Source organism: Primulina huaijiensis, chromosome 3, assembly GCF_012295235.1.
Source record: "Primulina huaijiensis isolate GDHJ02 chromosome 3, ASM1229523v2, whole genome shotgun sequence".
In the NCBI taxonomy this organism is placed as follows: domain Eukaryota; kingdom Viridiplantae; phylum Streptophyta; class Magnoliopsida; order Lamiales; family Gesneriaceae; genus Primulina; species Primulina huaijiensis.
Window position 1 is genome coordinate 3,768,035 of NC_133308.1, and position 27,193 is coordinate 3,795,227.

A 27,193-nucleotide genomic window follows, 5' to 3' on the forward strand; every position below is an offset into this window, starting at 1 on the left:
ACTTATATACTAAAAATTCGGGTATTTCAAACGGGTTCGGGGACGGGAACGGGGATTTTATCCCCGCGGGTTCGGGGACGGAGATTCCCCGATTAGATAGATCCGGGGATGAGTGCGGAGATGAGAGCGGGGATATAATTAGGGGACGGGGATGGGGATGGCAAACCCGCCCCCACCCCGTCTCATTGCCATCCCTAGATGCTGCAGTGTGTCCTGTCAGGGTCCACTGACTTGGGCAGCGGACGCTGCAAAAAGCATAGTCCGCTGTACTGGATTGCAGATGTTGCAAATTTTGCATAGTCCGCTTTCCACGATAGCATTTTACGGTATTTTGAAAATCCACTATACTTACGGTTTTTTTAAAATTTAATTATAAAAAACCGTCTTTATGTAGCATATAAATAGATACTTTTTAAAAATGATAAATCTAAAGGGCTATTATCTAGTCAACTAAAAAATTAATTGGAGATAATTCATGACACATATCCAATTATAGAACAAGCAATGATACAATTTATTTATCATTATCAATAATGAAATCAAACATTGAATATATATTTGTTAGGACCAATGTAATCCGGATATCTCTACAATGGTATGATATTGTCCACTTTGGGTTTTAACCCACGTGGTTTTGCTTTTGGAACCACCCAAAAGGCCTCATACCAATGGAGATATCATTTCATCTTTATTAACCCATGATCTTTCTCTAGATCTTTCAATGTGGGATTTTGGTTGCATCCCAACAATATTAACAATGAGTAGGTCTCTTGTGAGACGGTCTCACGAATCTTTATCAGTGACACGGGTCAACCCTACAGATATTCACAATAAAAAGTAATACTCTTAGCATAAAAAGTAATACTTTTTCATGTATGATCCAAATAAGAGATCTGTCTCACAAAATACGGTCCGTGAGACCGTTTCACACAAATTTTTGTCATTAACAATACAAACACACACACACAAAAAATTATTTGGTAACTTACAATTCAAAATTATACATATTAAAATCATTACAAAAAAATCAATTATATATATTAAAAATAATTATAATGTATATTAATTTCAAGTACTAATTAGACTATCACTAAAAATTATACGATCACGTTTATTGTATCATTTTAACACAATATTAAATTGACACGATTAGTTAATTATACTTGTTGAATCAGATCAAAATAGATTTTTGAAAATATCCTTTTATCATAATATCTTTAATAAAAAATAAAAATAATCTGTTTAAACTCAATTTTTAAATTAAGTAATGAGCTCTAAATTATTTATAATATCATCCACTGTAGCATATGAATCAGGATATTTGATGTTTTTTTAATGATTCAAGGAATCATTGTAAAAAATACACACAAACCAAAATTTTCCTGTTTAATTTTTAATACTTCTGACGAAATAAATAAATTGAATAAGTAATTACAAGGTATGATTTTCAATACAATTATTGAGATTAATACAATATTATTGGAGGAATAATACTATTGTTAACAAATCAATAAATCTAACTATTGTTTCAATTTTAACTTTGGGTTCATGATTTAACAGATTAGTAACCTCAAAAGAAATAACAAATATAACAATGACAATAAAATAATCAATGCACTCTATTCTTGGTACTTTTAATCAAGATTATGTATATTGTATGTGAGACATTTTTATGGATTTATATATATAAAACGAGTCGTAAATAGTAATATTTTTGACGTAAAAATAATATTTGTTCATAAAAAGAAGGTGTTTATCGACTCCGACGACGGAATGAAGACCCTTTTCGTGGGAGAAAACAAATGTTTCTAAATAACATTTTATTTAGATTTTTTTACCAAAATATTAAATTTAAAATATCATGCAATATCAAAAAAAAGTTATCAAATCGCAATATTAATTTAAAATATAATAAATATTTACATAACTGAGCTTTTACCTCTTTACTAAAAGTTATATTTAGTGGTAACTGTGGTGATATAATATTTTTAAATCGTACAACAACCCAATTACCATGTTTCGATTACTCTATCGACTATATAAAATTATTGCACTCAAACAATTCATCATTCAATAATTGCACTCCTTACAATCAACAAGAATCAAACTTGTGACGACATTGACTCTTATATCAATTGTAGGATTGAACGTTTATTGATTTATCAAAAAACTATTGCTGATGGTAATAGTGTAACTCTAATATTTTTAAACTGTACAACAAGTCAACCACCGCATTTCGATTGTTCTACCGAAAAATGGCAATAATGACACACTACAATATTATTACAAGACAATTATGTATAATTACTAAAAAAGTGAGTACTATTACACGTATATTTAGTACTAATTGAAATCGAAAATGTGATGATCGTAAAAAAATATACTAGTTGTATAAATGATCTTGAATTAGCGTGTACCTCGTGATAAATCGACTTTAGTCTATTCAAGATCACTCAACATTATATACGTGTGGATTACTTTTTTAAAATGGTAAAATATGATTAATTTAGTACTGTAGCCTTTCTTGAAAGATTTTTCTTCCTTCCGTAGCATCTCTGCATTAATCAGGCCTATCAGAACCCAACAGAAAGATAAGTAGTGGCGGCCTATCTGAAAATATACAGTCCAGTCCAGTCCAGTCCAGTTCAGTCTCATCCAATCCAATAACTCGGTTCACGGTATTCAGATTTTGGGCCCCGGTTCGGTCTAATTTTTGTGGGTTCGGAACGGCCGGCAATGCAATTGGCAGAGTAGAGTAGATATAGGCATAAACCCATCCCTCACCTTATCTTGTTCGCATTTCTCTGCTTACTCATCGGCAATGTCTGTCCCAACAGAGGATACTGAATCCGAAACGCAGCTTCAGGATGCGGATGAAGAAGATTCGGAATCTGAAACCGAGAAGAGCCCCGTCGATTCATCTTCCCATTCCTCCTCCGACTCAGACTCCGACTCCGACTCTGACTCCGACTCCGATTCCGACTACGAACCACTTTCCTACGTCCGGCCCGACGGAAAGACTCGGACAATTCAACCGGACGATGAAGAAGCCGAAAACATTCCCGAAGTGAATATTCCCCTTTTCACCAGAATCCTCGACTCTAAGCGACTCCGTAGGGAGCAGGAGGAGGAAGAGGAAGACGTTGAGTATCACGAGAACCGTTTCAATTTTCCTCCGGACCCGGAAAACTGGCAGGAGGAGGATTTGAAGGAGCTGTGGGCGGATGCTCCATTTGGGATGACCAAACCCGGGTGGGACCCCAATTTTGTCGACGAGGAGGAAATGGATGTTATCAGGGAGGAGATAAAGGCTGGTCGCGACCCGCCTATTGCTCCGTTTTATGTACCGTATAGGAAGTGTTATCCGGTGATACCGGATAATCATTATGATATTTCGAATCCAAAGGCAGTTATTGAGGAGCTGGATAGGATTGAGGAGTTCTTGACTTGGGTTAGCTATATTTTCCCAGACGGTAGCTCGTGAGTATTTATTGTTCGTTTGTTTTTCTTTGAACTGTTCAATTTTTAACCGCTTAAGTTCTACATTATGTGTTTCCGTTGAGATTTGCTAGCGTAATTATTCATTATTCAGGTTAATGGTGTTGTGATCGACTATTTATCAATTATATATATGGAAAGTGTCTTTATTTAGCTTTCATTTATATGATGTTTAGCCAAAACCACATCATCATCAACTGCTATCTATGTGTCTGCTATCATTGATATAACTCTGTCCTGTTTAAAAAACCTCTATAATTTGTGGGAATGTTAAGTACAGAGTCTGCTGACAAATTTTCTTAGATGCTAAGTTTCTTACTCTGAAATATAGGTATCTATTTCCTTTTTGATTGCCTTTACTGAAAGGTTGACCTGAATATACCTTGGATCAGTGATAGTCCCCATCCCATTTCTTCTTAGGGCAACTAGAATCTCTTATTGTGATTTGTTGACGAGGACTTTGTTATAATCATAAAAGGTATGAAGGCACTGTTTGGGATGACTTGGCTCATGGGAAAGGTGTTCTTGTTGCACAACAAGGGCTGGTCAGGTTTGTCAATTAATATAAGTGCTACCTCAGATCCCATAATGACACCACACGATAGAAAACACGGTTGAATTTTCATAGCTCTCAACTTTACTTTGAATGCCCATCTTTTTCTTCACAAGGAGTTTTTGAGGATTGATAGCTGCGATGTAGGTATGAAGGGGAATGGCTCCGAAACGCCATGGAAGGTCATGGAGTTGCTGAAGTGGAAATTCCGAATATAGAGCCTATTCCAGGCTCCAAGTATGTCTTTCAGTGCTATGCCAGCTCCTTTTTGACATAATCACTTGATAGAACCAAATCATTCTCATCAATCTTGTATCTAATATATGTCTTCAATATTTATTCAGGCTTGAAGCAAAAATGCGAAGTGAGGGGCACATAATAGCCAGAGATTTTATGTCCCCTGAAGATCGAGAGTGGCTTGAGATGGATATTGAAGACAGTGTCCGTTTAGCCGATGGAGAGTATGAAATCCCTTTTTATGAGAATGATGAGTGGATTAGACAATTTGGAGAAAAGCCGTAAGTTTTTGTTCAAACTATCAGTCGACAATCACTGACCAAAACCTGCATCTTTCAGCTGTTGTCTTGGACCCTTTGTTGTGCATCTTGTACTATGGTTTCTGCTGCGTCTTTTTAATTTTGTTCTGTTATAAGAACTCAAAATAAAATTGATGGCAGAATTGTATACTCTCTGGAGTTGACTTGTTAGTGCATAAATTTACAGGATGTCCCGTTTCTGCATCATACTGCAGGATGGGACTACATAAAATGAGCTACAAATATGTTTAATTTCGCAGCTTCTTTTGATATCTTTATTGGTGCACATGATGGTAAAAGGAAGTTTAGTTTTCATACATGACTCATATGTTAGCATGAGAGAGAATCTGAGCCAACCTATTTAAAAAATGTGTGACAATGTCATTAACCAAAGTCTTGGAATTGGTTTAAGTTTGAGCAGTTTATGGATTTTTTTTTCTCATTTTTACTTTCATATTTCTAGAAATTATGTATTTGTTTCAGGCGTGTGACATTTTCAATTGTATTTTGTTTCAGGGAGAAAGGCCGATATCGATATGCTGGTCAATGGAAACATGGGAGAATGCATGGATGTGGTGTATATGAACTCAATGAGCGGACAACATTCGTAAGTTCATTTTGATTTTGCTGGTTTTCATGACTTGCTTTTAATTCATTAAGTAGTTGGAAACATGTAAAGCATTTTTTTTTACTCAGGAACACCCAATAAAGGGAGAAAAGTTAGAACAACAATAACAGAGAAACTGCAATCATATTTAATGTTAATGTTAATTCCTTGGCAACTTGGCATCATTCCTCTTTTCCCTTCCCTGTAGCACCTTATCCCAACAGTTTGTTGTATTGCAATTGATTTCAAATTACTATAATTTATAAAATCTATGATTTCTTAGCACTCACAAAGAGGTAAAGCACTTTGCATGATTTGTGGACATTCATTTCTTGCTAAAGCCAAAGCGATATCTGATGTGTCTATGATATACCTGTAACTTGTATATATATGAGTAGGGGCGATTCTACTTTGGTGAGCTGCTGAATGATTCAACTGGCTGTGATGCTGAAGTGTCGGGGGTAACTTAAGGATCTTGTCTCCTCTCTCTTCTTCCTTTGAATTTTCTACTGGCCATGGTGAGGACAACTCAAAGTATGTTATCTCAGCTCCATGCAGGTATAGCTGAGGTTGCAGCAGCAAAGGCTCGCATGTTTGTCAACAAACCTGATGGAAGTAAGTGTGGATCCTTTTCATTTCTTGCTTTGGTGATAAGGTTCTTCATCAGTTAGCGGCAGCTAACAATTAAGTTCTACATCAAGTTTGATTTTCAATTGTTCTGGCGCCTATCAAAGATTTGAAAATTAACAATTTACAGGCTTGCTTTAAAAAGCCTTCGGCAAGGGAATATCCTAACAAAAAAGGATTTTGGAAACAGACGTGTTATTCTATGTCAGAGTGGACTCCATATGGATCTTTTGTTTTATTTCAGAGAAGACATTTTCTCAATGAGAAAGGAAAATATCTGATAATTATTAGGGGATCCAAAAATAGTTTGGAACGATATTCCTATGTCACATGTACTTAAATACATAGTGCATTGCAATGTTCAGGAATAGGAGAGAATTATAATTGAATAAGGATTTTGAAATGAGTTCCTGAAAGGGATATCAAAGGCAAGCTTTTAATTTTGGGAGGTTCTGATAGGCAGGCTTGGGTGGGGAAGTATGAAAATTTTGAACTCTGAGGAAAAATGATTAAAAAAGATCAGAATTGATAATATAAGTGACTTTTACGGTGGTAAGGGATATGCTCCATGTTTTGAAAAGAGAACGTGATCAATTTAAAGTTGAGAACGTAGCAGGAGTTCAGTTAAGTCATATCAAATGAAGATTTTAGTTATCAGTAATAGTGTTAATCGAAGCTCTTGATTCTTGTCACAAAACTTGCTCATATCTCTCTGTTTCCTAACTTAGCGTAGCTTCATCCTTGCAGTGGTCAGAGAACAAAGAGGTCCATATTCTGATCCTCAGCATCCCTATTTATACGAGGAAGATGATGTGTGGATGGCCCCAGGCTTCATCAATCAATTTTACGAAGTAATCACATATACAATATAGTAACCTGAAAATTTTGTCATTAATGGTTTCAAGGATGTGTATCAACAGTTCATTTTTCAGATTTCAAGGAGGCGTATTTAACAGTTTTTTTTTTCAGGTTCCAGAGTATTGGAAAACATATGTCAATGAAGTTGATCAAGAGAGGGAGATGTGGCTGAACTCATTCTACAAAGCTCCTCTGCGGCTACCTATGCCATCTGAACTCGAATACTGGTGGTCCAAAGGTATGAACATTATATGTACCCATGCATTTTATTCTAATTGTATGTTTCGGTTAAAATATACTGATTAATTTGGCCGCACATGTCCGTGTAGTTTAATTTTCTCATCTGTAGGACTTGTTGATTGATCCCTCATTTTTTATATCAGATGAAACACCAGAATTTGTTCTCATTAATAAAGAACCAGATCCTGATCCTGAAGATCCATCAAAGCTTATCTACACTGAAGACCCCCTCATTCTACACACCCCAACTGGAAGAATTATAAACTATGTGGAAGATGAGGAACATGGGATTCGATTATTTTGGCAACCTCTGTTAAAGGAGGGTGAAGATGTTGATCCTGAGAAGGCTGAGTTCCTACCGCTCGGATTTGACGAGTTTTATGGACGAGATCTTGATACCCAGAAAGACAACATTTGGATGCGGATTGTACAAGGGGTAGAAAACAGATTGAAACCTATGTTTGATAGATTGGAGAAATGGACCGAAGAACAGAGGAAAGCTGGTGAAGCGAAGATGGAGATGTTGAAGAAAGAAATGGATATGGTGGATGCTGAGTTGGATTTAAAAGAGGCCATGGAAGACTTGGACGAAGAATTAAAGATGATGCAGGAGGAGGAGGAAAAGAATGTGGATCAAGAGGTTGAAGAAGATGTTCCAATTTCTGAACCCGTAAATGGGTCAGAGAAAACGGCTCTTGAAGCCGAAGAGGAGGAAGATGAAGAAGAAGATGACGAGATCACCCCTTCGAGTTTTGGGTCAATTGATGATACAAACCCAGCAAATGATTCGAAGGACAGTAAATCTGGAAAGTCGCCATTTGCTGCATCCTCTTTATCATTTGTTGGTTTTAGTACTCTTTCACTGGTAAGTGGTAATGTGTTTAGATTATGTTCATCATGTTTTTTTTTTCCTGGCCTTAAAAGGGCATCTTTGAGTGGATGAAAGTTCACCAAGTTGATAGCCATCTTTTGAATGGCTTCACAGGTTCCATTGAAGTTGCGGCAATCCTTTATAAGGTGGAAGGAGTCGAACATACAGAAACAGATATGTCTTCCACCATGCGATCTTCATCCTTTGACTCCTAAGATACAGATATCAAGTTCTGTTAGCTTTCCCCGTTCAATCAACAAAAGCTCAACACTGAGATACATGAGGCGAACCCCTGAAGTCGAATGCATCCCCATTCCAAGTAGCTTCAGAATTCACTCGAAAAGGAATGTTCCCAGGAAACACGTAAGAGATTTTGAGCATCTCAATATTTTATCATTGCACACTCCGCTATCGACTCGACCTGATATTTGAATCCCTTTTGTCTAAGTTTTGTATTGCACGTGCGGCTTAGATGATTAATGTTCGAGGCATGTGTTTTCCTTTTCTTTCACTGAGTCAACATTGCATAGCTTAGCCAGTAACATGATTATCCATCGAGCATGATGTTCAATGAAGAACATTTTTGTATGATTCACTCTATAACATCTTGTGAGATCTTTCTTATTTACCATCGTTGGAATGACTGGTATTGGTAAAGAACAAAATATTCAGCGGCGCTGTCTAATATAATGACTCACATTTTAACATGTAAAGAATTCTTTCAAATAATTTGTCGATTATCTTGAGATCATTACCTTGTGCCTTCGCTCTTTATCCTTCCTCGAGATATTTTTAAATTTGTACCTTGGCGAAATTTCTTGGATTTTCAGCCATATTATATCAGAATCGATATGTTAAAAGATCTTGAATTTTTTTTTTTGAAATTAATTTTTTTACTAGAGTCTCAATAATTATAGTATCTGGATATGATGTAAATAACATGAAATACCTGAGCAACGCGTACATTTTGAGTTGAGGGTGTAAGTTCATTACATATTTCCATAAGAAAACGAATATAGAAAACCTCTTCTACAATTTTGTAGGGGTGGGTTTCTAGTCGGCACTTTCAGAATAGACATCAGATCATGAATGAGCATTTATTCATTTGAACTATTGCACTAGTACATATGATTTTTTTCCATTAATTTAATTATTATTAAAAATAAAAGTAATAATTAAAATAACAAATCCGAATTTATTTTAATTATTTTGAGACAAAAAATTTATGTGAAACGGTCTCACGGGTCGTATTTTGTGAGAAGGATATCTTATTTGGGTTATCCGNTGGCGGCCTATCTGAAAATATACAGTCCAGTCCAGTCCAGTCCAGTCCAGTTCAGTCTCATCCAATCCAATAACTCGGTTCACGGTATTCAGATTTTGGGCCCCGGTTCGGTCTAATTTTTGTGGGTTCGGAACGGCCGGCAATGCAATTGGCAGAGTAGAGTAGATATAGGCATAAACCCATCCCTCACCTTATCTTGTTCGCATTTCTCTGCTTACTCATCGGCAATGTCTGTCCCAACAGAGGATACTGAATCCGAAACGCAGCTTCAGGATGCGGATGAAGAAGATTCGGAATCTGAAACCGAGAAGAGCCCCGTCGATTCATCTTCCCATTCCTCCTCCGACTCAGACTCCGACTCCGACTCTGACTCCGACTCCGATTCCGACTACGAACCACTTTCCTACGTCCGGCCCGACGGAAAGACTCGGACAATTCAACCGGACGATGAAGAAGCCGAAAACATTCCCGAAGTGAATATTCCCCTTTTCACCAGAATCCTCGACTCTAAGCGACTCCGTAGGGAGCAGGAGGAGGAAGAGGAAGACGTTGAGTATCACGAGAACCGTTTCAATTTTCCTCCGGACCCGGAAAACTGGCAGGAGGAGGATTTGAAGGAGCTGTGGGCGGATGCTCCATTTGGGATGACCAAACCCGGGTGGGACCCCAATTTTGTCGACGAGGAGGAAATGGATGTTATCAGGGAGGAGATAAAGGCTGGTCGCGACCCGCCTATTGCTCCGTTTTATGTACCGTATAGGAAGTGTTATCCGGTGATACCGGATAATCATTATGATATTTCGAATCCAAAGGCAGTTATTGAGGAGCTGGATAGGATTGAGGAGTTCTTGACTTGGGTTAGCTATATTTTCCCAGACGGTAGCTCGTGAGTATTTATTGTTCGTTTGTTTTTCTTTGAACTGTTCAATTTTTAACCGCTTAAGTTCTACATTATGTGTTTCCGTTGAGATTTGCTAGCGTAATTATTCATTATTCAGGTTAATGGTGTTGTGATCGACTATTTATCAATTATATATATGGAAAGTGTCTTTATTTAGCTTTCATTTATATGATGTTTAGCCAAAACCACATCATCATCAACTGCTATCTATGTGTCTGCTATCATTGATATAACTCTGTCCTGTTTAAAAAACCTCTATAATTTGTGGGAATGTTAAGTACAGAGTCTGCTGACAAATTTTCTTAGATGCTAAGTTTCTTACTCTGAAATATAGGTATCTATTTCCTTTTTGATTGCCTTTACTGAAAGGTTGACCTGAATATACCTTGGATCAGTGATAGTCCCCATCCCATTTCTTCTTAGGGCAACTAGAATCTCTTATTGTGATTTGTTGACGAGGACTTTGTTATAATCATAAAAGGTATGAAGGCACTGTTTGGGATGACTTGGCTCATGGGAAAGGTGTTCTTGTTGCACAACAAGGGCTGGTCAGGTTTGTCAATTAATATAAGTGCTACCTCAGATCCCATAATGACACCACACGATAGAAAACACGGTTGAATTTTCATAGCTCTCAACTTTACTTTGAATGCCCATCTTTTTCTTCACAAGGAGTTTTTGAGGATTGATAGCTGCGATGTAGGTATGAAGGGGAATGGCTCCGAAACGCCATGGAAGGTCATGGAGTTGCTGAAGTGGAAATTCCGAATATAGAGCCTATTCCAGGCTCCAAGTATGTCTTTCAGTGCTATGCCAGCTCCTTTTTGACATAATCACTTGATAGAACCAAATCATTCTCATCAATCTTGTATCTAATATATGTCTTCAATATTTATTCAGGCTTGAAGCAAAAATGCGAAGTGAGGGGCACATAATAGCCAGAGATTTTATGTCCCCTGAAGATCGAGAGTGGCTTGAGATGGATATTGAAGACAGTGTCCGTTTAGCCGATGGAGAGTATGAAATCCCTTTTTATGAGAATGATGAGTGGATTAGACAATTTGGAGAAAAGCCGTAAGTTTTTGTTCAAACTATCAGTCGACAATCACTGACCAAAACCTGCATCTTTCAGCTGTTGTCTTGGACCCTTTGTTGTGCATCTTGTACTATGGTTTCTGCTGCGTCTTTTTAATTTTGTTCTGTTATAAGAACTCAAAATAAAATTGATGGCAGAATTGTATACTCTCTGGAGTTGACTTGTTAGTGCATAAATTTACAGGATGTCCCGTTTCTGCATCATACTGCAGGATGGGACTACATAAAATGAGCTACAAATATGTTTAATTTCGCAGCTTCTTTTGATATCTTTATTGGTGCACATGATGGTAAAAGGAAGTTTAGTTTTCATACATGACTCATATGTTAGCATGAGAGAGAATCTGAGCCAACCTATTTAAAAAATGTGTGACAATGTCATTAACCAAAGTCTTGGAATTGGTTTAAGTTTGAGCAGTTTATGGATTTTTTTTTCTCATTTTTACTTTCATATTTCTAGAAATTATGTATTTGTTTCAGGCGTGTGACATTTTCAATTGTATTTTGTTTCAGGGAGAAAGGCCGATATCGATATGCTGGTCAATGGAAACATGGGAGAATGCATGGATGTGGTGTATATGAACTCAATGAGCGGACAACATTCGTAAGTTCATTTTGATTTTGCTGGTTTTCATGACTTGCTTTTAATTCATTAAGTAGTTGGAAACATGTAAAGCATTTTTTTTTACTCAGGAACACCCAATAAAGGGAGAAAAGTTAGAACAACAATAACAGAGAAACTGCAATCATATTTAATGTTAATGTTAATTCCTTGGCAACTTGGCATCATTCCTCTTTTCCCTTCCCTGTAGCACCTTATCCCAACAGTTTGTTGTATTGCAATTGATTTCAAATTACTATAATTTATAAAATCTATGATTTCTTAGCACTCACAAAGAGGTAAAGCACTTTGCATGATTTGTGGACATTCATTTCTTGCTAAAGCCAAAGCGATATCTGATGTGTCTATGATATACCTGTAACTTGTATATATATGAGTAGGGGCGATTCTACTTTGGTGAGCTGCTGAATGATTCAACTGGCTGTGATGCTGAAGTGTCGGGGGTAACTTAAGGATCTTGTCTCCTCTCTCTTCTTCCTTTGAATTTTCTACTGGCCATGGTGAGGACAACTCAAAGTATGTTATCTCAGCTCCATGCAGGTATAGCTGAGGTTGCAGCAGCAAAGGCTCGCATGTTTGTCAACAAACCTGATGGAAGTAAGTGTGGATCCTTTTCATTTCTTGCTTTGGTGATAAGGTTCTTCATCAGTTAGCGGCAGCTAACAATTAAGTTCTACATCAAGTTTGATTTTCAATTGTTCTGGCGCCTATCAAAGATTTGAAAATTAACAATTTACAGGCTTGCTTTAAAAAGCCTTCGGCAAGGGAATATCCTAACAAAAAAGGATTTTGGAAACAGACGTGTTATTCTATGTCAGAGTGGACTCCATATGGATCTTTTGTTTTATTTCAGAGAAGACATTTTCTCAATGAGAAAGGAAAATATCTGATAATTATTAGGGGATCCAAAAATAGTTTGGAACGATATTCCTATGTCACATGTACTTAAATACATAGTGCATTGCAATGTTCAGGAATAGGAGAGAATTATAATTGAATAAGGATTTTGAAATGAGTTCCTGAAAGGGATATCAAAGGCAAGCTTTTAATTTTGGGAGGTTCTGATAGGCAGGCTTGGGTGGGGAAGTATGAAAATTTTGAACTCTGAGGAAAAATGATTAAAAAAGATCAGAATTGATAATATAAGTGACTTTTACGGTGGTAAGGGATATGCTCCATGTTTTGAAAAGAGAACGTGATCAATTTAAAGTTGAGAACGTAGCAGGAGTTCAGTTAAGTCATATCAAATGAAGATTTTAGTTATCAGTAATAGTGTTAATCGAAGCTCTTGATTCTTGTCACAAAACTTGCTCATATCTCTCTGTTTCCTAACTTAGCGTAGCTTCATCCTTGCAGTGGTCAGAGAACAAAGAGGTCCATATTCTGATCCTCAGCATCCCTATTTATACGAGGAAGATGATGTGTGGATGGCCCCAGGCTTCATCAATCAATTTTACGAAGTAATCACATATACAATATAGTAACCTGAAAATTTTGTCATTAATGGTTTCAAGGATGTGTATCAACAGTTCATTTTTCAGATTTCAAGGAGGCGTATTTAACAGTTTTTTTTTTCAGGTTCCAGAGTATTGGAAAACATATGTCAATGAAGTTGATCAAGAGAGGGAGATGTGGCTGAACTCATTCTACAAAGCTCCTCTGCGGCTACCTATGCCATCTGAACTCGAATACTGGTGGTCCAAAGGTATGAACATTATATGTACCCATGCATTTTATTCTAATTGTATGTTTCGGTTAAAATATACTGATTAATTTGGCCGCACATGTCCGTGTAGTTTAATTTTCTCATCTGTAGGACTTGTTGATTGATCCCTCATTTTTTATATCAGATGAAACACCAGAATTTGTTCTCATTAATAAAGAACCAGATCCTGATCCTGAAGATCCATCAAAGCTTATCTACACTGAAGACCCCCTCATTCTACACACCCCAACTGGAAGAATTATAAACTATGTGGAAGATGAGGAACATGGGATTCGATTATTTTGGCAACCTCTGTTAAAGGAGGGTGAAGATGTTGATCCTGAGAAGGCTGAGTTCCTACCGCTCGGATTTGACGAGTTTTATGGACGAGATCTTGATACCCAGAAAGACAACATTTGGATGCGGATTGTACAAGGGGTAGAAAACAGATTGAAACCTATGTTTGATAGATTGGAGAAATGGACCGAAGAACAGAGGAAAGCTGGTGAAGCGAAGATGGAGATGTTGAAGAAAGAAATGGATATGGTGGATGCTGAGTTGGATTTAAAAGAGGCCATGGAAGACTTGGACGAAGAATTAAAGATGATGCAGGAGGAGGAGGAAAAGAATGTGGATCAAGAGGTTGAAGAAGATGTTCCAATTTCTGAACCCGTAAATGGGTCAGAGAAAACGGCTCTTGAAGCCGAAGAGGAGGAAGATGAAGAAGAAGATGACGAGATCACCCCTTCGAGTTTTGGGTCAATTGATGATACAAACCCAGCAAATGATTCGAAGGACAGTAAATCTGGAAAGTCGCCATTTGCTGCATCCTCTTTATCATTTGTTGGTTTTAGTACTCTTTCACTGGTAAGTGGTAATGTGTTTAGATTATGTTCATCATGTTTTTTTTTTCCTGGCCTTAAAAGGGCATCTTTGAGTGGATGAAAGTTCACCAAGTTGATAGCCATCTTTTGAATGGCTTCACAGGTTCCATTGAAGTTGCGGCAATCCTTTATAAGGTGGAAGGAGTCGAACATACAGAAACAGATATGTCTTCCACCATGCGATCTTCATCCTTTGACTCCTAAGATACAGATATCAAGTTCTGTTAGCTTTCCCCGTTCAATCAACAAAAGCTCAACACTGAGATACATGAGGCGAACCCCTGAAGTCGAATGCATCCCCATTCCAAGTAGCTTCAGAATTCACTCGAAAAGGAATGTTCCCAGGAAACACGTAAGAGATTTTGAGCATCTCAATATTTTATCATTGCACACTCCGCTATCGACTCGACCTGATATTTGAATCCCTTTTGTCTAAGTTTTGTATTGCACGTGCGGCTTAGATGATTAATGTTCGAGGCATGTGTTTTCCTTTTCTTTCACTGAGTCAACATTGCATAGCTTAGCCAGTAACATGATTATCCATCGAGCATGATGTTCAATGAAGAACATTTTTGTATGATTCACTCTATAACATCTTGTGAGATCTTTCTTATTTACCATCGTTGGAATGACTGGTATTGGTAAAGAACAAAATATTCAGCGGCGCTGTCTAATATAATGACTCACATTTTAACATGTAAAGAATTCTTTCAAATAATTTGTCGATTATCTTGAGATCATTACCTTGTGCCTTCGCTCTTTATCCTTCCTCGAGATATTTTTAAATTTGTACCTTGGCGAAATTTCTTGGATTTTCAGCCATATTATATCAGAATCGATATGTTAAAAGATCTTGAATTTTTTTTTTTGAAATTAATTTTTTTACTAGAGTCTCAATAATTATAGTATCTGGATATGATGTAAATAACATGAAATACCTGAGCAACGCGTACATTTTGAGTTGAGGGTGTAAGTTCATTACATATTTCCATAAGAAAACGAATATAGAAAACCTCTTCTACAATTTTGTAGGGGTGGGTTTCTAGTCGGCACTTTCAGAATAGACATCAGATCATGAATGAGCATTTATTCATTTGAACTATTGCACTAGTACATATGATTTTTTTCCATTAATTTAATTATTATTAAAAATAAAAGTAATAATTAAAATAACAAATCCGAATTTATTTTAATTATTTTGAGACAAAAAATTTATGTGAAACGGTCTCACGGGTCGTATTTTGTGAGAAGGATATCTTATTTGGGTTATCCGTGAAAAAATATTACTTTTTATGTTAAGAATATTATTTTTTATTGTGAATATCGGTAGGGTTGATCCGTCTCACAGATAAAGTTTTGTGAGATCGTCTCAGAAGAGACTTACTCTTATTTTGATTAGTGTCGGAGATTCTCATGTGCATATCTTTGGATATTAAACATTATAATGTTGGGAGATTTCCTTTCATATTAGTCACCACTCAAATACAATTTATTCGAAGCAAGATCTTGCAATTCTTTTTCCATGTGATATATCACAAACTATATTCAACATTAAAATACTTATGCATGTTAATTAAATTTGCAACTTATTAAAAAAGAATCCTAAAAGTTCAATGTTGTAATTATGTTTGTTTAGGCTAAAATCTACACAAATATATTTGTAATATACTTGAATCGCTACAAGACACATTGATAATATAATAAAAACTAAAATTTATATAAAAATATTCATATACCGCAAAAAATAACATTAAATTAACATTTTTATATTGTAATCGGTTTATTTTTATAAGAAATTTTTTACGATTTCTTTAATTTTAAAACTAATTAAACTACAATTACCTGAAAACCGATCCAAACCGAACCCAAGAGTTTCTATACACCCTAACAATTACTATACTTAACTTTTAGCGTTATGAGAGGCTAGTGAGTACTGAAACTGGACTCGAACGGGCCCAAGCCAAATTGGTCGACCCAGTTCTTCCTCTCTCATGTACCCGAATTTCGATAGATGGGCAGCAACAAAAAGAGAAAACCGTTAATGTCGTTTAGCTTCTGAAACGAAGAAAATATCTCAAACACAACGGATTTCCCATCACAACACTGAACCATGTTGTCCACCGCACCGATCCCCCGTCTCCATGTCCCCAATAAAACCGGTGAATTATTCCGCGAGAGCCGCCGCCTCGGCTCATACAGCAAACCCTTGACCATCAAGTCCTCTTCAAGCGTGCAAGAAATCAAGAAACCTCCGGTGTCATCCGGCAGTTTGGATGAGAGAAGGGAGCTTCTGTCGAGCTGGGAAAGCATTGCTCTACCTCCGGTGCAGGCGGCGAAGAGGGTGGTGCTGGTGAGGCACGGGCAGAGCACGTGGAATGCGGAGGGTCGAATCCAGGGTAGCTCCGATTTCTCGGTTCTTACTACCAAGGGCGAGTCTCAGGCCGAGACCTCTCGCCAAATGCTTCTTGATGATTCTTTCGATGTGTGCTTCTCCAGGTTTGTTTATTCTCCATCCCCATGCTTCCATTTTCTGTTTTCTTTCGTTTTTTATCCATTAATTTTTTTTTGTTTATCCTCAAACTTAACAACATACTATTTCTTGAAAGATTATGATTTGTCAATTGAGTTTATTTTGTTGCTACTGTACTAATTATATTAGACGAAATCAGATTACACTCATTGTGTTCTATTTCAAGCCTTTAACATACTTGCGCTTGGTTGAATATCAAATCACCTTATTGTGAAAGTCGTCACAGAGTTTGCACACTTTAGTTATATTAGTGTTTGAGCTCGTTGCAAAGACTGCAGATAATGCTAGTTCCTCGCTTGTGGGATATCTCACCGAGGGGGGAACAAATGGAAAACTAAGAAATAAAAAATAATCCAAATTTTATTTTGTATTCTAACAGTAGAAGAGCTATTTTAGCGTTTTATTTTATTTTATGTTTTACCAAGCTTATTATACTTATCTTGATAACCATTGCAGTCCTCTGATTAGATCAAAGAGAACCGCAGAGATAATATGGGGATCTCGAAAGGAGGAGATCATAACTGAATCCGACATGAGGGAAATTGATCTTTACTCATTCCAAGTTAGTACTGTTGTAGATAATGGATTTCACGAGTGTCTTTGCTATAAGTTTCCTTTTTACTGCTATGCCTTCCAATGGCACTCAAGATAATCTATTTATTTGTAAATTAAACGGACTTGTAAACGTGATTCAGTTTTGCTACTTATCCAGGGCCTCCTAAAAAATGAAGGGAAGGCGAGGTATGGTGCAGCATATCGACAGTGGCAAATAGATGCACCAAATTTCAATATTGATGATCATTATCCAGTGAGGGAATTGTGGGCGAGAGCTAGAAGCTGTTGGACAAAAATTCTTACACACAAAAGCAGATCTATTCTAGTTGTTGCGCATAATGCCGTTAACCAGGCTCTTGTTGCCACGGCAATTGGTACCCCATAGCTTTATTTCTTGAACCAAATGTGAATGTTGATTATTATTTATTGCTATATTGGTATTTTCTTTTTATTGCCAATATGTAGGACTAGGCACAGAATACTTCAGGGTTCTACTTCAAAGCAATTGTGGCGTGAGCGTGCTGGACTTCACGCCAAAACCTGAAGGCGGTTCTCCAAGTATATGCCTTAATCGTTTGAATCAGGTATATATCAGAAAGACATTTTGGGATTTTCTTGAAATCTTTTTCTAGCTGAAAAAAGGACTTTATTTTGAATGATACTGCCAAACCAGTGAAAAACCTCCCCCCAAAATGAATTACCTTTTTAGTAGAGCCTTTTTCTTGATGCTTGTGCAACATTGCATAAATTCAGGAATATGTTAATGTTTTTATAAAAGTGTTTTTTACAATAAATTTATAAAAAGTTCTAAAAGTTGTTTCAATAAATATGCTATTGACAACTATTCTTTACAAATGTTTTTTTTAGTTAAAAATAATTAAGAAACTGATTGGACAACTATAAAACCTTTTAATTATAAATTTTTTTCTCATTTTTTTCCCGACGTTTTTTATTTGAAAAACATAAAAAAAAATATCTCTCAGTTATTCTTTAAAAATTATTCTTAGAGAGCAATTTTTTAAAAACATTTTCATAAAGTTTTTACAAATTTTTTGTCAAAACACATACTTTAAGTTTTTTAACTTTTAAAACGCTAAAAATGGTTTTAAAGTACTTGTCCGAAAACTCCTAACCGAACCGTACCTTTTGGCTTATATAAAATATTTCACTGTCTAAGTGCTAGTTTTTTTCGGTCAATGATTTGAAAAGGATCAATAAGATCTCTGAGCTTTTGTTATCATTGCAAATTAATCATAAACTTGCAGAAACAAAAGATGAATGAAATAAAGGTAGATAATTTATGGCATATCTCAAAAACTTCATTCTCCTTTCTCAATCAATGTCCAGACGATAGTGTCTGTTTTTTGCATGTTTCTTTGAGGTTGATGCTGTGATTTAAATGTAATGACGCAGACCCCAAGTTCACCAATTGCTAGCGGGAGCTCTGGAGGTAGGAAAACCAGTATGCGAGTTATACTTGTCTGTCACGGTTTGTCACCAAGTGAGGCTGAGGTATGAGAACTTTAGTGACCTTTGAAGAAATCGACTTATTACTAACCATCTGCTAGAATAATATCTTGACATGACTGATTATATGTCCATACATACTCTGAATGATTCCTAATAATATAGTTAGTGTGCTTGCATTTGTAGGAAGGCAGTTCTTTCTCTGGAAATAGCCCAATGAACATGCTTGGAATGATACAGGTGCTGCTCTTTTACTGCTTGAATGCAACCCACTACCTATTGAAGCTTTTGTAACACCTATTTCATTCCAAATATAAAACAGGCACAGAAAACTGCTGAGTTACTTCTCGATATCAGAGTAAGCAGTATAGTGTGCAGCAGTTCCATAGCATCTGTAGAAACAGCAAATTCCATCTGCCGAGTGAGCCTTTTCATATTTAAAATCAGTCGATCGAGTACCCTATATAGAATGTTGGGTTACTTTAATCACTCTTCTTTAGGTTCAAGAAGCTGCTGACTGCTTGGGCGCCGATTGTGTGCCACGTTATGTGGAAATGAAGCAAATACTTGACCTTGACATAGGAATCATCCTTGAGCAGACGAAAAAGACAGTAAGAAACATTTTTTGTGACACTTTACATACTTTATACAGTACCTCACATAAATTAATGCGACTTACCGTATTTGTACAACCTTTTGCATGAACCATCACACTTAGTCGCAATAAAGGGTATAGCTGTCGGTATGCGACTTATAGTATTTTGATTATTGAAAAGATGGTTTGTTTAAGTTGAATTTTCAAAAGTATAGCTACATTGGAGTCGTGTCCTTTTTGTTTCATCCGGGCTCGATCCTATTCATGCTTAGAACATGTTACCTGCCTCCTCACTACTTGTTACTGCCTTAAAATCTTTACTTGCCCATGTTTTACGTAGGATTCGACAAGATTTCAACCCCTTCACTCCGGTTGGTTAAACGGATTAGATGAAGAAATTACAACAGCATTGTGGGATCAATCTGGGAAGGCCTGGAAACTCTTGTTGAATGAACTTGACAAAGGATCTGAGTCCGATAATATTATTGTCGCTGTTGGTCATCCAGCACTGCACATTTCAATTATGGGCCATTGCTTGAACCTGACGAAGGAATGGTTGGGATCGTTCCATCTTGATGCTGGTAGCATCAGTGTCATTGATTTTCCAGACGGGGACACCAGAAGAGGTGTAGTCCGGTGCATCAACTACACCGCTCATCTGGGACGGTGGTCGATACCGATCACGAGATCGACTGTCGATGATGAGGAATTTTAAGTGTTGATATATGTAAACTGGAGAAGGGTGAAGATTCAAAATTTGTATGTGTAGATGATATTTCACCCAGTTATGATTAAGAAAGCACTCATGTAGCCCAAAGAATTCATGGGCCACTTACACTTGTAAAGTATTCATTTATATGCATATGTCATCACTGTTCGAGTAAATCTCACGTACAAGCGAAAAATTAACATTGATAAGCGCCAAATCAAAAGGGAATATAGATTAATTCATGAAGTCTAAGGTCGTCGCGTTTACTACTCGATGTGCCTAATTTATCAAGTTCCCAGCGTTTAAAGCTAAACAGAAGTCTACTCTACTCTAATCTAATCTACTCTACAAGGTGCCAAAATTCTAGAACCTAATTAATCCATGTAGGTCGCCAAACACCAAGTGGCTCTTAATATCCTAATTAATGTAAACACAGAAAAAGATAAAGATGTATATTACTGAAAATTAGCAGGTTTTATTCCGAATTATTCCCTAAATTTCTTTGTTTCGACACGATTAAGATAAAACAGGCATGAATAGCGACATATGTTGGTCACATATTTTAAAATGTTCGTTATCATAATAATGGAAATGTGTAAACTTTGCTGCACATGGCAAGTTGTTTAAACATACGCACAAATTAATAATAAAATAATGAATAAACCCAATAAATATATTTTGGCCAGTACACAGAAAAATGAGTTTGGCCAGAAACTGAAGGAACAAAATTTCAATATATTGTGCAAAAGTGACTGAACAAAACTCGAATAATTCAGAGGGTAAAAATTGATTTTATTTTTGTGTATCAAATACATAAAATTTAATATTAAAATTTTAGACGGAAATGTGGGCGGCGACAATCCCTCTTATGAGGAACTCAGATGTTGCTTTCAATATTTTGTTAAGCCATGTCTTGACAGGTTGGAAGAGAAAAAGAGGTTGTTGTTCAGCCATGTTTTGACTGTTTCTTCTAATTTTATTCTTGTTTATTTATGATTTTAATCTTTTAAATTATCAAAATTGAATCTTAATATCGTATCTTTCGAATTTTGGTGATTCTCGTCATTTCTCTACGGATACACGGAATAAAGACTACAACTAAGACTGAAATTTAACAATACAAAACTTTAGCATTTGTTCAATTAATTTAGCAGACGCACAACCAGATTTAGTTATGATACTCACAGGAAATTTCGGGTCCGCTTCCAGTAAGTGTCACTAGTCCAGACGCAGGTTTTGAAATTAACCTGAGCCTGAAATCACAAATAAGATTGTTAGAAGGGGGGCCAGGAGGGTGTCCTGGCATAGCCCCTCCGACGCTCAAGTCAGAGACTTAGGATATATGGGGGGAGCAGCTAAGGGTGCTGCTGAAAACAATATAGTGAATGCCAAATCATACGCTCAAACCTGATATTTATAGGAGAATACCTAGGCTGCGCATGGGCCCTAGAGATGGGCCAGGAGTTTGGGTCTGATCTTGATGGGTTCATCCCTGGGGCTGCTCATGGGCCGAGAGTTTGGGCCTGATCTTGATGGGTTCCTCCCTGGGGTATCACCAGTCTCTCCCTCCCGAGTCGAACTGAATCGTAGGTTCAAAGTTCGATTAATTGTGTTGACCTTAGTAATCGGTGATGAGGGCATACCGTGCCAGAAAAATTAATTCCGTTTGTCGTTAACGAACGATGTTACCACTGCGAAAATCACAGGGATCGACCTGCCCGGACAGGTCGCGAGCTCTTCAGAAACCATCACTCGCAAGGGAGAGGCCGTGCATTTTTCCTGCCGTTCGTCAATCTCCAAAGATCTGAGCTCCCCTATAAATAGCAGTCGTCTCCTCCTTTCAATTTCACTTCTCCCCTACGTAATTTTCTCTTCAATTTCATTTAACAGCTCTCCCCAGCCCACGCCTCATCTGCGCGTTAACCCCAACACAGCTTCATCATCCCCTCGCTGTCACCATCGTACATACCCTAGCCATCGCATCACTCGAGCCGCCGCCCGCTTAGCCACCCTGCCCTCGCTAAGCCAGCGCCTCGCCTGCCAAGCGAGCCTCACCCTAGCGCGCGCTCGCCCAGCCGCACACTCTGCCACTAGCTCGACTGGCGCGCACACAAGCGCCCAGCGCTCGCCCCGCCGCGCAGACACCCCTGCCACGAGCTCGCCCAGCCGCGCGCACACTCTGCCACCAACTCGCTCGGCACACACACAAGCGCCTAGTGCTCGCCCAGCCGCGCACACACCCCTGCCTCGAGCTCACCCCGCGCTCGCCCAGCCGCAAGCACGCCCTGCCCCGAGCCGCCCGCTAGCCCTGCCCCGAGCTCGCCTGAGCGCCCCGACAGCCCCGCTCGCCCGGCGCGCCCTCGTCCCGCACGAGCGTGCATCACACTTGTGCTTGTCACCGGTTCATCCTTGCGGCTTTCTGAGTATTCTTCCACGTCTCCTCCGGGTCAGTTCTCTCTTTTTCCTGTTTGATTATCCATAACACTTATGTCTTCTTCCGATTTTGTATCTGATATTATTAACCGCTAGGCCAAATAAAATTTCCAGCCCTACTTCTCTTCTGCTAGGCATACCTTAAGCAAGAAAATAAAAATTTCAATGCTCTCACCTATTAACTTCTCTACTAGGCGATGTCGTAATAGAAAAATCAAAATTCAACACCCCCACCCTCTAACTCCTCTGCTAGGTGAAACCTTAAGCAGGAAAATTTAATTTTTCACGCTACTCCTCTACTAGGTGATGCGGAAAATAAAATTTTTCTCCTTCACTCTGCTCCTCTACTAGGCGACGCCATAGTAGGAAAATTTAATTTCTCTTCTGCCCTCTGCTCCTCTACCAGGCAATGCCTTAGTAGGAAAATAAAATTTGTCTCCTTCACTCTGCTCCCTGCTCCTCTGCTAGGCGATGCCTTAGCAGGAAAATAAAATTTTTCTTCTTCACTCTGCTTCTCTACTAGGCTATGCCTTAGCAGGAAAATAAAATTTTTCTCCTCTCTAACTCTGCTTCTCTGCTAGACACCACCATAGCAGGAAAATAAACTTTTTCTCCTCCCCAACTCTGCTCCTCTACTAGGCGATGCCTTAGCAGGAAAATTAAATTTTTCTCCTTCACTCTGCTCCTCTACTAGGCGATGCCTTAGTAGGAAAAAATAAAATTTTTCTCATCCCCACCTCTGCTCCACTGCTATGCGACTTCATAGCAGGAAAATAAAATTTCTCCACTCTCACCCTCTAACTCCTCTGCTAGGCGACGTCTTAGCAGGAAAATAAAAATTTTCTCCTCCCCACCTCTGCTCCTCTGCTAGGCTATGCCTTAGCAGGAAAATAAAATTTTTCTCCTCTCTACCTCTGCTCCTCTGCTAGGCGACGCCATAGCAGGAAAATAAACTTTTTCTCCTCCCCAACTCTGCAGCTCTACTAGGCGATGCCTTAGCAGGAAAATAAAATTTTTCTCCTTCACTCTGCTCCCTGCTCATCTACTAGGCGATGCCTTAGTAGGAAAATAAAATTTTTCTCCTCCTCACCTTTGCTTCTCTGCTAGGCGACTTCTTAGCAGGAAAATAAAATTTTTCTCCTCTCTAACTCTGCTTCTCTGCTAGACACCACCATAGCAGGAAAATAGACTTTTTCTCCTCCCCAACTCTGCTCCTCTACTAGGCGATGCCATAGCATGAAAATAAAATTTTTCTCCTTCACTCTGCTCCCTGCTCGTCTACTAGGCGGTGCGTTAGTAGGTAAATAAAATTTTTCTCCTCCCCACCTTTGCTTCTCCGCTAGGCGACTCCATAGCAGGAAAATAAACTTTTTCTCCTCCCCAACTCTGCAGCTCTACTAGGCGATGCCTTAGCAGGAAAATAAAATTCTTCTCCTCTCCAACTCTGCTCCTCTGCTAGGCGACGCCATAGCAGGCAAATAAACTTTTTCTCCTCCCCAAATCTGCTCCTCTGTTAGGCCATGTCTTAGCAGGAAAATAAAATTTTTCTCCTCTCTAACTCTGCTTCTCTGCTAGACACCACCATAGCAGGAAAATAGACTTTTTCTCCTCCCCAACTCTGCTCCTCTACTAGGCGATGCCATAGCATGAAAATAAAATTTTTCTCCTTCACTCTGCTCCCTGCTCCTCTACTAGGCGATGCCTTAGTAGGAAAATAAATTTTTTCTCCTCCCCCCCTTTGCTCCTCTGCTAGGCGACTTCATAGCAGGAAAATAAAATTTCTCCACTCTCACACTCTAACTCCTCTGCTAGGCGATGCCTTAGCAGGAAAATAAAATTTTTCTCCTCTCTAACTCTGCTCCTCTGCTCGGCGACGCCATAGCAGGAAAATAAACTTTTTCTCCGCCCCACCTCTGCTCCTCTACTAGGCGCTGCCTTAGCAGGAAAATAAAATTTTTCTCCTCTCTAACTCTGCTCCTCTGCTCGGCGACGCCATAGCAGGAAAATAAACTTTTTCTCCGCCCCACCTCTGCTCCTCTACTAGGCGCTGCCTTAGCAGGAAAATAAAATTTTTCTCCTCTCTAACTCTGCTCCTCTGCTAGGCGCCGCCATAGCAGGAAAATAAACTTTTTCTCCTCCCCAACTCTGCTCCTCTGTTAGGCGCTGTCTTAGCAGGAAAATAAAATTTTTCTCCTTCCCGCTGCTCCCTGCTCATCTACTAGGCGATGCCTTAGTAGGAAAATAAACAATTTCTCATCCCCACCTCTGCTCCTCTGCTAGGCGACTTCATAGCAGGAAAATAAAATTTCTCCACTCTCACCCTTTAACTCCTCTACTAGGCGACGCCTTAGTAGGAAAATAAAATTTTCCTCCTCCCCTCCTCTGCTCCTCTGCTAGGCTATGCCATAGCAGGAAAATTTAATTTTTCTCCACCCCAACTCTTCTCCTCTGCTAAGGAGGAAAATTTAATTTTTCTCCACCCCAACTCTGCTCCTCTGCTAGGCGACGCCTTAGCAGGAAAATAAAATTCTTATCATTCTCATAATACAAGAACATCCACAAACTTAATATAAGAACTTGACTTTATTAAATTTCAACTGATAACGTAAGACAAATTCGAAAACGAAATATATCAAAAATAAAGTCAAGATTAATATTCTCTAAGGTGGTAAGCGTTCCCGCGCCTCTTTAGAGCCTTACCCAACGCATTCTCCAACTTTTCTCTTTGCTCCTCTCAGTTTTTGGGTAAATGCACTTATCATGATGTCAGGGGAAGCAGCTGGTATATCCAGCGCTGCATCGTTGAAACGCCGGATAAATTCTCGCAGAGTCTCAGACTCCTGTTGTTTCATCACGAACAAGCTCAAATAATTTTTCTTGTGCCTCTTGCTGCTAGCGAATCGGTGCAAGAAGGCAGCTGAGAAGTCCTCAAAAGAACGTATGGAGTTGGGCTGCAAGGTGTTAAACCACTGCTGGGCTGACCTCACCAACGTGCCAAAAAACACCCTGCACTTCACTCCATCTGTATATTGATGCAACAGAGCCGCGTTCTCAAATCTCCCCAAATGTTCTTCTGGGTCGGTATGTCCATCGTATTTTTTAACATTTGATTGTCGGAAACTCGAGGGAAGTCCTTCCTCCAGAATGACAAGTGAAAAAAGACTTCCTCTCTTGGGTGCCGACGCTCTACTTCACAATTGCTGCCTCAACATCCATATTTCATTCCACATCTCTCCCATCTCAATATTCTCCTCACTTGGGAGGGGCTGCGTCTCTTCAACTCTACTCTGATGGCCTTCAGCAGTTTCTTCTCGCTCTTGGCGAGTGGCTTGTTCTTCAGCGAACATAGATACTTGGTTTCTTTTCATGGTCTCGTCCACTGTCCAGGTAATAAACTGGCCCAATTGTTCCAGGGTCAAGTTCCCCACATTTTGATTAGGACGGGGTTGCTCCGCCATTGCCTCGTGACGAAGTGGTTCAACTCTTGCCTCCTGATGAGGTTCTTCTCGCTGCGTCTCAAGACGCGGTTGTTCCTGTCTCGTCTCAGCATGGGATTGTTCACGCCCCATCTGAGGATGCGACGATGCCGAGTTAGTTCTCCTGTTTCCTCCTCTGACTAACCATAACAAGATATAGTATTACTTCTTGCTAAAAAAGTTCATCCTTGAAAAACAAACACGAATATAGATGTGTGAGTCTTTGTGAACATACACAAAAACTCATGTGAAATGGTTTCACGGGTCAATATTGTGAGACATGTATTTTATTTGGATCGATCATGAAAAATTATTATTTTTTATTATAAATATGTGTAACATTGACGTCAACATAATGGCTCTTTTAATATTTGATTTGAAAGTCTCCACTTTTATCATTCGGCCTAGTTTGATTAAAAAAATACAAAGGAGAAATTTGATAATCATTTAAAATTAATTGTATTAAAGTATATAAGAGTGGACTAGTTAATACTTGATTATTTTAAGAGCCATGAGATGAAGATGACACCATTCTCGAGTGACGATCTTATCAAATAAATTTGTATATTTAAATGCCTAATATTTTCAAATTGTCATATTTCAATAATTAGGTCCATCTCACACGATATCATGAGTAAGTATGCTATTTAAAATAAACTTGTAATTAATCAATGCTAACGAAAGTTCAATTAAATGAACAAACAACAAGACAATTATTAAGATTGCTAACTTTAAATATTAATAAATTTTAAATTATTTGTGTTATTTCACCAACTTGCAGCATGCTTCCATGACAACGATTAATTAATAGAACCTAATTTTACCTAAATTTCACTGCTTATATATATATATATAGAAAATGCCAAAAACAAATAATGTAAACGGCATAAAGGGAATTTATTTAATCATTTTTAAGTATTTAATTTTTTTATATCTGTCTCATTTATTCTATATATATTTTTGTGTTTTAAAAAAAAAATAATATTACAGCGAATGCATATCTCAACACTAAATGTATAATGAATGCAAGGACCAGAAATGGTGTGATGTCTTTTAACTTTAGCAACACAACATTCTTGTCATATGTATTATTAATTTATATGCTTCAAAAATTTGGAGCAATTATTCATTTCTGGAATATATTCA

General features: G+C 38.1%; 3 protein-coding genes across 3 annotated transcripts; all 3 read left to right on the plus strand.

Annotated features, from left to right (window-relative positions):
- Positions 1-2,769: 2,769 nt before the first annotated feature.
- On the plus strand, positions 2,770-8,418 carry LOC140973152 (protein TIC 100-like). The gene is made up of 11 exons (XM_073435752.1): positions 2,770-3,480; positions 3,977-4,048; positions 4,199-4,288; positions 4,396-4,569; positions 5,104-5,194; positions 5,593-5,655; positions 5,743-5,809; positions 6,569-6,672; positions 6,791-6,917; positions 7,063-7,784; positions 7,905-8,418. The coding sequence occupies exons 1-11, from the start codon at positions 2,822-2,824 to the stop codon at positions 8,220-8,222; spliced, it is 2,487 nt and encodes an 828-aa protein (XP_073291853.1). The 5' UTR covers positions 2,770-2,821; the 3' UTR covers positions 8,223-8,418.
- Positions 8,419-9,250: 832 nt separating this feature from the next.
- Positions 9,251-14,899, plus strand: LOC140973153 (protein TIC 100-like). The gene is made up of 11 exons (XM_073435753.1): positions 9,251-9,961; positions 10,458-10,529; positions 10,680-10,769; positions 10,877-11,050; positions 11,585-11,675; positions 12,074-12,136; positions 12,224-12,290; positions 13,050-13,153; positions 13,272-13,398; positions 13,544-14,265; positions 14,386-14,899. The coding sequence occupies exons 1-11, from the start codon at positions 9,303-9,305 to the stop codon at positions 14,701-14,703; spliced, it is 2,487 nt and encodes an 828-aa protein (XP_073291854.1). The 5' UTR covers positions 9,251-9,302; the 3' UTR covers positions 14,704-14,899.
- A 1,410-nt stretch (positions 14,900-16,309) lies between these two features.
- Positions 16,310-20,301, plus strand: LOC140973154 (probable 2-carboxy-D-arabinitol-1-phosphatase). Its single transcript, XM_073435754.1, has 9 exons — positions 16,310-16,778; positions 17,269-17,374; positions 17,525-17,741; positions 17,833-17,951; positions 18,781-18,879; positions 19,021-19,074; positions 19,157-19,255; positions 19,335-19,445; positions 19,770-20,301. The coding sequence occupies exons 1-9, from the start codon at positions 16,393-16,395 to the stop codon at positions 20,142-20,144; spliced, it is 1,566 nt and encodes a 521-aa protein (XP_073291855.1). The 5' UTR covers positions 16,310-16,392; the 3' UTR covers positions 20,145-20,301.
- The last annotated feature ends 6,892 nt before the right edge of the window (positions 20,302-27,193 follow it).

What these genes read in the sequence shown, in the direction of transcription:
- LOC140973152 (XM_073435752.1), top strand. Translation starts at nt 2,822, where the DNA reads ATGTCTGTCCCAACAGAGGATACTGAATCCGAAACGCAGCTTCAGGAT. An exon ending in TCAATGAGCGGACAACATTC is followed by an intron (nt 5,195 to 5,592) that starts GTAAGTTCATTT and finishes ATATATGAGTAG; the next exon opens with GGGCGATTCTACTTTGGTGA. An exon ending in TCATCAATCAATTTTACGAA is followed by an intron (nt 6,673 to 6,790) that starts GTAATCACATAT and finishes TTTTTTTTTCAG; the next exon opens with GTTCCAGAGTATTGGAAAAC.
- LOC140973153 (XM_073435753.1), top strand. Translation starts at nt 9,303, where the DNA reads ATGTCTGTCCCAACAGAGGATACTGAATCCGAAACGCAGCTTCAGGAT. An exon ending in GCACAACAAGGGCTGGTCAG is followed by an intron (nt 10,530 to 10,679) that starts GTTTGTCAATTA and finishes GCTGCGATGTAG; the next exon opens with GTATGAAGGGGAATGGCTCC. An exon ending in GTGATGCTGAAGTGTCGGGG is followed by an intron (nt 12,137 to 12,223) that starts GTAACTTAAGGA and finishes ATGTTATCTCAG; the next exon opens with CTCCATGCAGGTATAGCTGA.
- LOC140973154 (XM_073435754.1), top strand. Translation starts at nt 16,393, where the DNA reads ATGTTGTCCACCGCACCGATCCCCCGTCTCCATGTCCCCAATAAAACC. An exon ending in TTGATCTTTACTCATTCCAA is followed by an intron (nt 17,375 to 17,524) that starts GTTAGTACTGTT and finishes CTACTTATCCAG; the next exon opens with GGCCTCCTAAAAAATGAAGG. An exon ending in CAGCAAATTCCATCTGCCGA is followed by an intron (nt 19,256 to 19,334) that starts GTGAGCCTTTTC and finishes ACTCTTCTTTAG; the next exon opens with GTTCAAGAAGCTGCTGACTG.